General features: G+C 34.6%; 1 protein-coding gene across 4 annotated transcripts in view; it reads left to right on the top strand.

Moving 5' to 3' along the window:
- STPG2 (sperm tail PG-rich repeat containing 2) overlaps positions 1-8,061 on the top strand; it is a 530,653-nt gene that overhangs the window by 10,409 nt on the left and 512,183 nt on the right. For all 4 annotated transcript variants that reach the window (XM_073891996.1, XM_073891998.1, XM_073891995.1 and 1 more), the window contains exon 3: positions 2,411-2,523. In XM_073891996.1, coding sequence (XP_073748097.1) covers positions 2,411-2,523 — 113 coding nt within the window. The remainder of the gene's footprint in view (positions 1-2,410; positions 2,524-8,061) is intronic.

The following is an 8,061-nucleotide window of genomic DNA, read 5'->3' as shown; positions in this document are numbered from 1 at the left end:
GATAAGTCTGGCTAGAAGCTTATCAATTCTATTGATTTTTTTTTTTTCTCAAAGAACCAGCTCCTGGTTTTCATTGACCTGTTCTATTGTTTTATTCATTTCTATATCATTTATTTCTTCTCTGATCTTTATTATTTCTTTCCTTTTATTGGGTTTGGCTTTGCTTTTTCTTTTTCTAGCTCCTTTAGGTGTAAGGTTAGGTTATTTATTTGAGATTTTTCTTGCTTCTTGAGGTAGGCCTGGGGTGCTGTAAATTTCCTTCGTAGAACCACTTTTACTGCGTCCAAAAGACTTTGGACCATTTTGTTTTCATTTTCATGTAATTTTTGATTTTTTCTCTCATTTCTTGGTGGATCCATTCATTGTTTAATGGCATGTTATTGAACCTCCCTGTATTTGTGCTATTTCTAGATTTTTTTTCTTATGGGTGATTTCTAATTTCATAGCATTGTGGTCAGAAAAAATGCATAGTATGACTTCAGTTTTTTTTTTTTTAATATGCTTAGATTTGTTTTGTGGCCTCATATGTGATCTATTCTGGAAAATGTTCCATGTGCATTTAAAAGAAATGTGTATTCTGCTGTTTTAGGATGGAATGTTCTGAATATATCTATTAAATCCATCTGGTCCAGTGTGTCATTCAAGTCACTGTTTCCTTGTTGATTTTCTTTTTGGATGATTTGCCCATCACTGTAAGTGTGGTGTTAAAGTCCCCTACTATTATTGTGTTACTATCCATTATTTCCTTTATGCTTGTTATCAACTGTTTTATGTATTTGGGTGCTCCCATGTTGGGTGCATACAAATTTACATTTGTTATATTTTCTTGTTGGATTGTCCCTTTTATTATTATATAGTGTCGTTCTTTGTTTCTTGTTACAGTCTTTGTTTTAAGTTTATTTTGTCCAATATAAGTATTGCTACCCTGGCTTTCTTTTGATATCATTTACATGATAAATGTTTCTCCATCCCCTCCCTTTCAACCTGTAGGTGTCTTTAGCTCTGCAGTGAGTCTCTTGCAGGCAGCATATACATGGGTCTTGTTTTTTATCTGTTCAGTCAGTCACCTTATGTCTTTCGATTGAAGTGTTTTTAGTCCATTTATATTCAAAGTAATACTGATAGATATATATTTATTGCCATCTTGTTACTTGTTTTGTGGTTGTGGTTGTTTCTGAAGATTTTCTCTGATCCATTCTTGTCTTTCTCTCTTTCATGGTTTGCTGGTTTTCTTTAGTGAAGTAGAAATAATAAAAAATAAGAAAGAATCAAGAAATAATTCTTGATTTCAGTTACATTTTAATAAATGTGGGCTTCAAAAGAAACACATTATTTCCTGTTTTAAAAATACTATCTTTTATTATTAGCCCAGATTAGCAAGATTTTAAACTATACTAATTATTGCCATATATTCTCACAGTAGTGTATATTTTCCTTTAGTGTATAAGATTCTCACAAATTTTGCATCCTCACTTTCATTCTTTTATTACCTGTTGAAGATAGTGGCTCTATTCTCTCCCATATCTTCTGTGGTATCTGTGTTGCTTAAATTATATTCATTTTCTTGATATAGTTCTTGATATTTTTTTATCAGTCTTTCAGAAGACTAAGTCTGTCTACTAATTTTTTTTTAAGTTTTTATTTATTTAATCATGAGAGACAGAGAGAGAGAGGCAGAGGCAGAGGGAGAAGCAGGCTCCCCACTGAGTAGGGAGCCCAATGCGGGACTCAATCCCAGGACCCTGGGATCATGACCTGAGTCGAAGGCAGACACTTAGCCATCTGAGCCCCCAGGCGCCCTGTCTACTAAGTTTATTAAGTTTGTCTAATTTTATGATTATTTGTTCCAAAGAAATTTATATCTTAGATTTGTAAACCTTTGTTTGGGGTCAGGCAATTAAGAAATATTTACTGAGTACCAACTAGTACCAAAGCAAAGAGACATTATTAATTACTTGCTGTAAGCTCACTTTAAATTATTTCACTCTAAGTTGTCTCTACCACTTTATATATGCTATTTTCTATAAATAATAGATGTTGTTCCAAAATGTAAAACGCTGGTCTTCTGAGGATGAAAATATTTTATTAGCTAAACATAATTGTTGTTTTCATTTCAACCAAATATTCTTAGAAGAAAAAAAAGGGTTTTGTTTTTTATTTCTTTAAGTATTTTTTCTGTTGTTTAGGAATTCCAGTTCTGTAAGTTCTTTTACTTAATATATATTAATAAATGTTCTGCTGTTACATCAGAATTTTTAAAAAAAGGAACAACTTCTGTGGCTAGCCATTAGTTCTGATAATATAGTCTCCACAGTTGAGGTTACTAAATGTTTTTATATATTTTGAATGCTTTTTCTCTGAAGTCACTGGGACCCTATCTTATCTATCTTATATGATTTTACTTTTATAGGTGGCTATGCACCATTCCTTTCTTTGGCTGCCAGAGAAAGTACTTTTACTGTTGCCTCTAACACTGAGAAAGCTGTCCCAGGGCCAGGACACTATAATGTTTCAGAATCACAGGTAAATTTATAATAGTTTTTATAATTGTTGGAGTTAATAATCATACTTTCTTCCTCTCCTAGGCTAATATGTCATTTGTCATATTTCATTTTCCCTTCATATCCTCTTTTTTCTCCTTTTAATCTATATTTTGTTATTAGAATATGAGAAAATAAAAGTGTTTATTGTTGATTGCCTGGTTGGATTTTCTCCATTACTCTATGTATTCTATAAGACAAAACATTGTTACATGCTTCATGGCTCTTGAGATTCTTGAATGGGAGAATAGAACTATTGAATGAATTACAGTGCATGAAAGTTGTGCAAATGATCAAGATATGTAGATGGAGGATGGCAATAGAGTGAAAATTAGTTTGTGTGCCATATTCTTAAGGTATGGCTACTCTCATTGTCTCACCTGGCTCCTATACAGTCTTGAGAGTCTATGACCAGAATATCCTTGATTATCCATTCATGTTCAGAAACAGTGGATGTAACTCCAATATCTTCATAATCATGAATAACATCTTTCACCCTTTTCACATTAATTTTGCATTCATACATAATGACTCTTAATTGAACCTAGCAGATTTTTATTTCCTCTATTGGAGGCCCAGGGGCAGTCATTGATACCTTAATTGTTGCATTAGACTTTCTGAGTTGGTAATAGCAACCGTTCTATCAGTTAGGAGTTTTTGCTTGGAAGCAATAAAATAGATTTTTAAGACAGGATACTAGATTTATAATAATATTTATAGGAAAGGTATTTGGGTGGCTTATGGACTTGAAGCATTAATTGTATATTTAAGTCTTAATGAAGGGCAGGACTAAGACAATTCCAGGTATTTCAGTAGTAAGAACTGCAATCAGAACTGCCATTAGATAATTCTATAATTCCCTTACATTTTTTTATGTGTGACTCCATTTAGGATTAAAATTCCTAGTAGGAAGAATCTGATTGGCCCATTCATCCCTCGGATAGGGAATCCTGTGTTTGGAAACTTCTGTAAAATCACAAAGTATAGGGGGGGTTTGATTGCCCCAATGGTGGTGAATATGTATGCTGTTATGGGCAGATAATAGGATGCTGGACAGATAAAAAACAATAGATTTCCATTACATTTTATCCCTTGACTGCCCAGTTCTCTTCTCTCTCATGTGCACTACACTTACACATAATTCTTCTTCCCACATATGCAATTTAAAAAATGCAATTATTTTATGTATAATTTTCAAGTATAACTTCCCTGAAGGAACCAAACTACTGCATTCAGAGATGATATTACAGTGTCACTGCCAAATGGATCTTTAGATTAAGGCCGTTTCTACTTTTGTTTTTTCACATCCCTGTTCCATTATTCTGCAGCCTGTAGATTAAATGATAAGTAAATATAACACGAGATGTTATAAAGAAGTGGTTAGTAGTATGGGCTCCTGAAGTAGACTACCTACATTTGAAATCTGTCTCTGCCACTTAACTAATTCAGACAGATTTCATGTAGGTAGACTTAATCTTAACTACTTAATCTCTTTGGGCTTTAGTTTGTTCATTTGTTAAATAGGCATACTAGTTTGTAGGCTTTTTCTAAGAGTTAAATACATTAGTAAGCATTTTAGAATAGTGCATGATTATAGGTAGCATCCAATAACTTTTATGCATTATTAGTGTTGCCATTTTACAATAGAAGAGGGAAAGAAAGAGAGGGGAAATGAAAGCAAGTGATGTAAGAAGCAAGGAAATGCAGAGGAGGCCCTGTTAGTTTCTGTAACTGATCTGAAGCTATAGATAGTTTAAGACTTTTTCATTACTCATTCTGTGTTCCTTGTCTCTCTCTCTCTCTCTCTCTCTCTCTCTCTCTCATTTATTTATTTATTTATTTATTATTTATAACTAGGGTTTTTTATTTCAAATAGAAGAGCACATTACAATTGAGAATATAAATGAAAATAAGAGAAAATAAATCTGTTAATCATTCTTCATTACTGCTGATACTGTATTATTCAGATTCAATAGGAATTTATAGATCTACCATGTCCCTATCTCTTTAAAGGGACTTTATCTGGTGGAGTTTTCAACCTGATGCGGTGACCAGAGTCTTTAGTTCTAAGTAGTCTGAGCTCTTGATTTGCAGGCTTCCTTCTCAAACCTTTAAATAAACTTGCTCTTACCATTTTCACTGGGCATTATAGTTCAAGGAAGCTCTGCAGGGTGTCTCGGTGTTCCATCCCACAGCGATGCTTGTGGCTATCCTTAGTCCTGTTTTTCAGTCCTGGTCAGAGTTAATCACCTCAGCCAATACACTCCTTATTTTGCTTTCTAGCATACAGAGCCTGGGATGGCCAGCTGATGGTCTCAGCTTCCAACTCAGTGGAACGTTTGTGGCTCTTCCCTGGGTTCTTAAAACTTCCAGCATACTAGTACCTAGAGGGCAAAAAGCAAAAAATAGCAATGGGTCATTAGATGTCATCACTGGAAGTGTCACTCCTGCTTCCATGCCGTGGCCAGCATATTATGGGCATATGGGCTTGCTAGCTCCACCAGTAGTTTTTTTTTAATACTGTAACTCCACTGTTTCAAGAGGGGAATGCAATAAAATACACAAGAGGCAGATTTCAAACTTGTTAAGTATGACAAATATCAGGATGTTGGAATATTATAATAATATTGATTTTAGTCAATTCCACATGTAAAATAACATGAAATGCAACTTAGACCTGATTTTATTTTATCCCCATTTGGGTACATTTCTTGGATTTAAAGAAAAAGGAATTAGGAAATATACTTTTTTAATGTAATGGATGATCTAAGAAAAAGAGTTCTGGTATTCTCTATTTTTCTTCTTAAAACTATAAACTAATGCCAGGAGAAGACTGATTTCCTTGGTTTGAAAAATGACTGTGCCTTATTTACTCTATTGCTGTTGACTTTCTTGGGTTGTTTTAGGCTAAATTCTTTTTTTTTTTTAAGATTTTATTTATTTATTTGACAAAGAGCGACACAGCGAGAGAGGGAACACAAGCAGGGGGAGTGGAAGAGAGAGAAGCAGGCTTCCCGCTGAGCAGGGAGCCTGATGTGGGGCTCCATCCTAGGACCCTGGGATCATGACCTGAGCCGAAGGCAGATGCCTAACGACTGAGCCACCCAGGTGCCCCTAGGCTAAATTCTTGTAGAACTTTTAGAATTTCAAAAAGTGTGAATTTATCACACTGTTTAAAAAATAAAGTCCATTATTATTTTATTTTTATTAATTTTTTTGTTTTTTTATTTAATTTAATTTTATTATGTTATGTAGTCACTGTACAAACATACTTCCTAATCCAGCCATTTAAAATAATAATGGATATATTTGTAATGTGATATAGTTAGCATACTAATTCTATAAATAATTAATATGCTGGATAATTAAAGGGATAGTCTTATTGGAAATTAATGCAAGTATTTAACAATTTATTTTTATGCCTTTTTTTTTGGAAGCATAGATTGAAATGTTCCTTTCTATTAGCAATTGCTTAGTAAATATTACCTGGAGACTTCAAATGAAATTTGAAAAGACTGAAAATGTGGCTGTAGTTGTGAGGGCCTGCCTCCACTGTATGTAATACTTGAAGCTCTTATAAAAACAAAACATTTGGGAGTTGAAACTGTGTGCCCCAATTTAGTCTTCTCTATTTCTCTGTTTCTGTTATGGTTATCTCACTTTGTGCATGGTTGTCACCACTATTGCAATGTTGGGAGTGAGGATGGGAGTATTCTTTTTGCCTTTCCAGCTCTTGCCCAGTTATGGAAAAATTCACTTTTTCCTTTGTCTCCTCTAGCATATCTGAAGCATGCTAATTTTTTTCAAAAGGAAGTTTTCTTAGAAAACAACATAAGGGAAATTAAGAAAATAATAGAATGAAGTTTACAAAATACAAATTTCTAATTCTCTGATAATTAGCTTATTTTTATTTTATTTTTATTTTTTTAAAGATTTTATTTATTTATTTATTTGAGAGAGTGAGAATGAGAGAAAGAGAGAGAGAGAGCACATGAGAGGGGGAACGGTCAGAGGGAGAAGCAGACTCCCTGCTGGGCAGGGAGCCCGATGTGGAACTCGATCCCGGGAGTCTGGGATTGTGACCCGAGCCGAAGGCAGTCGCTTAACCGACTGAGCCACCCAGGCACCCCTAATTAGCTTATTTTTTAAAAATTTTATTTATTTGAGGTAGAGATAGTGAGAGAGAGAGAGCACGAGCAGGGAGGAGAGGGAGAAGCAAACTCCCCGCAGAGCAGGGAGCCCAATGCGGGGCTTGATCCCAGGACTCCAGGATCACGACCTGAGCTGAAGCAGATGCCGAACCGACTGAGCCACCTAGGCGCCCCAGATAATTAGCTTATTAAGTCACATACCTTATTTTGTTCATATCCTTTTTCCTAGAATGAATCCCCCTCTAAAGGGCCAGTTCAAATTTAATTTATGTTTTCTGGTTCTAATTCTCTTCTAGTTTGTGACTTGTCTCTGCTTGGGTGATACCATCTTGTTCCTTGGTATATAAGATTTAAATGTGAAGTTTGGTTCCAGATAGACAGTTTCTTTCATATTTCTCACTATCTAGGCCTAGTAATAGATGTCCAAATTAGGTTTTATTTTTCATCTGATAGATACATTTCACTAGAGGTGTATGATGGGATATCATACCTGATGCAGTGCATGGCCTCACCCTTCGGATGAGACTCTGAATTCTGTATTGTTGGGAGGTTGCTGGCAATGTAGTAATTCATCAAATAACCACAGCATATAGACAAAAGCACAGGACTCAAGAATTAGGAAGGCTGTTTTCTCACAGGTTTTATATAAAATGTGTAGTTACCTCATAATATAATTTTTGGGTCCTTTATCTGACACATTGTATTGTAGTTCCTTTTATAACCTCTTATAAAATCAGTAGAATTGGTAATTATGAAATATGAATAATTGGAAAAGTCCTGGTTAATTTCTACCAGTTAAAAAATCAGATTAATTTTACTATCTTCTGTTGAAGTTCAATATAAATTCAAATTGCAGTGTGAAATGTAAGATCTTAGAGACTATAGGAATAGCTTTCAAAGAATCAAGATTTGAGGAGATATTCTCTTTTCACATGATTTTACTTTTTATCTAACTTGTAATGTTAATACTTTTGCAAAATCATTAAATTTTGTTATAGATCCAAACTCTTTAAACAGGAATTATGGTCTTATTGAAACAGTTATCAAGTAGTGGATTGGCTACCTAAGAATATAATTTTGACTCATTTTTTAAGAGAAGATCTCTTTTGTGTATTTCTTAAAAACTGAAAGCAGCTGAATAAGATGCAAAGTAGAGATAGGCTCGGTTAATAGTGATTATGAACATCTGACATGTATATACCATGGGAAAAGTTCTGTTGGTAAATCAGTAACTTAAAAAATAATCTTATCTGGGGGCACCTGGGTTAAGCATCTGCCTTCAGCTCAGGTCATGATCCTGGAGACTGGAGTCCTGGGACTGAGCCCTAGGTCGGGCTCCCTGCTCAGTGGGGAGTCTGCTTCTCCCTCTC

Source organism: Callorhinus ursinus, unplaced genomic scaffold (genome assembly GCF_003265705.2).
Source record: "Callorhinus ursinus isolate GAN/ISIS: 27379988/994484 unplaced genomic scaffold, GSC_fseal_2.0 scaffold4, whole genome shotgun sequence".
Taxonomy (NCBI): domain Eukaryota; kingdom Metazoa; phylum Chordata; class Mammalia; order Carnivora; family Otariidae; genus Callorhinus; species Callorhinus ursinus.
Note: the sequence above shows the minus strand (reverse complement) of the source record. Positions and strands in the feature narration are given on the sequence as shown.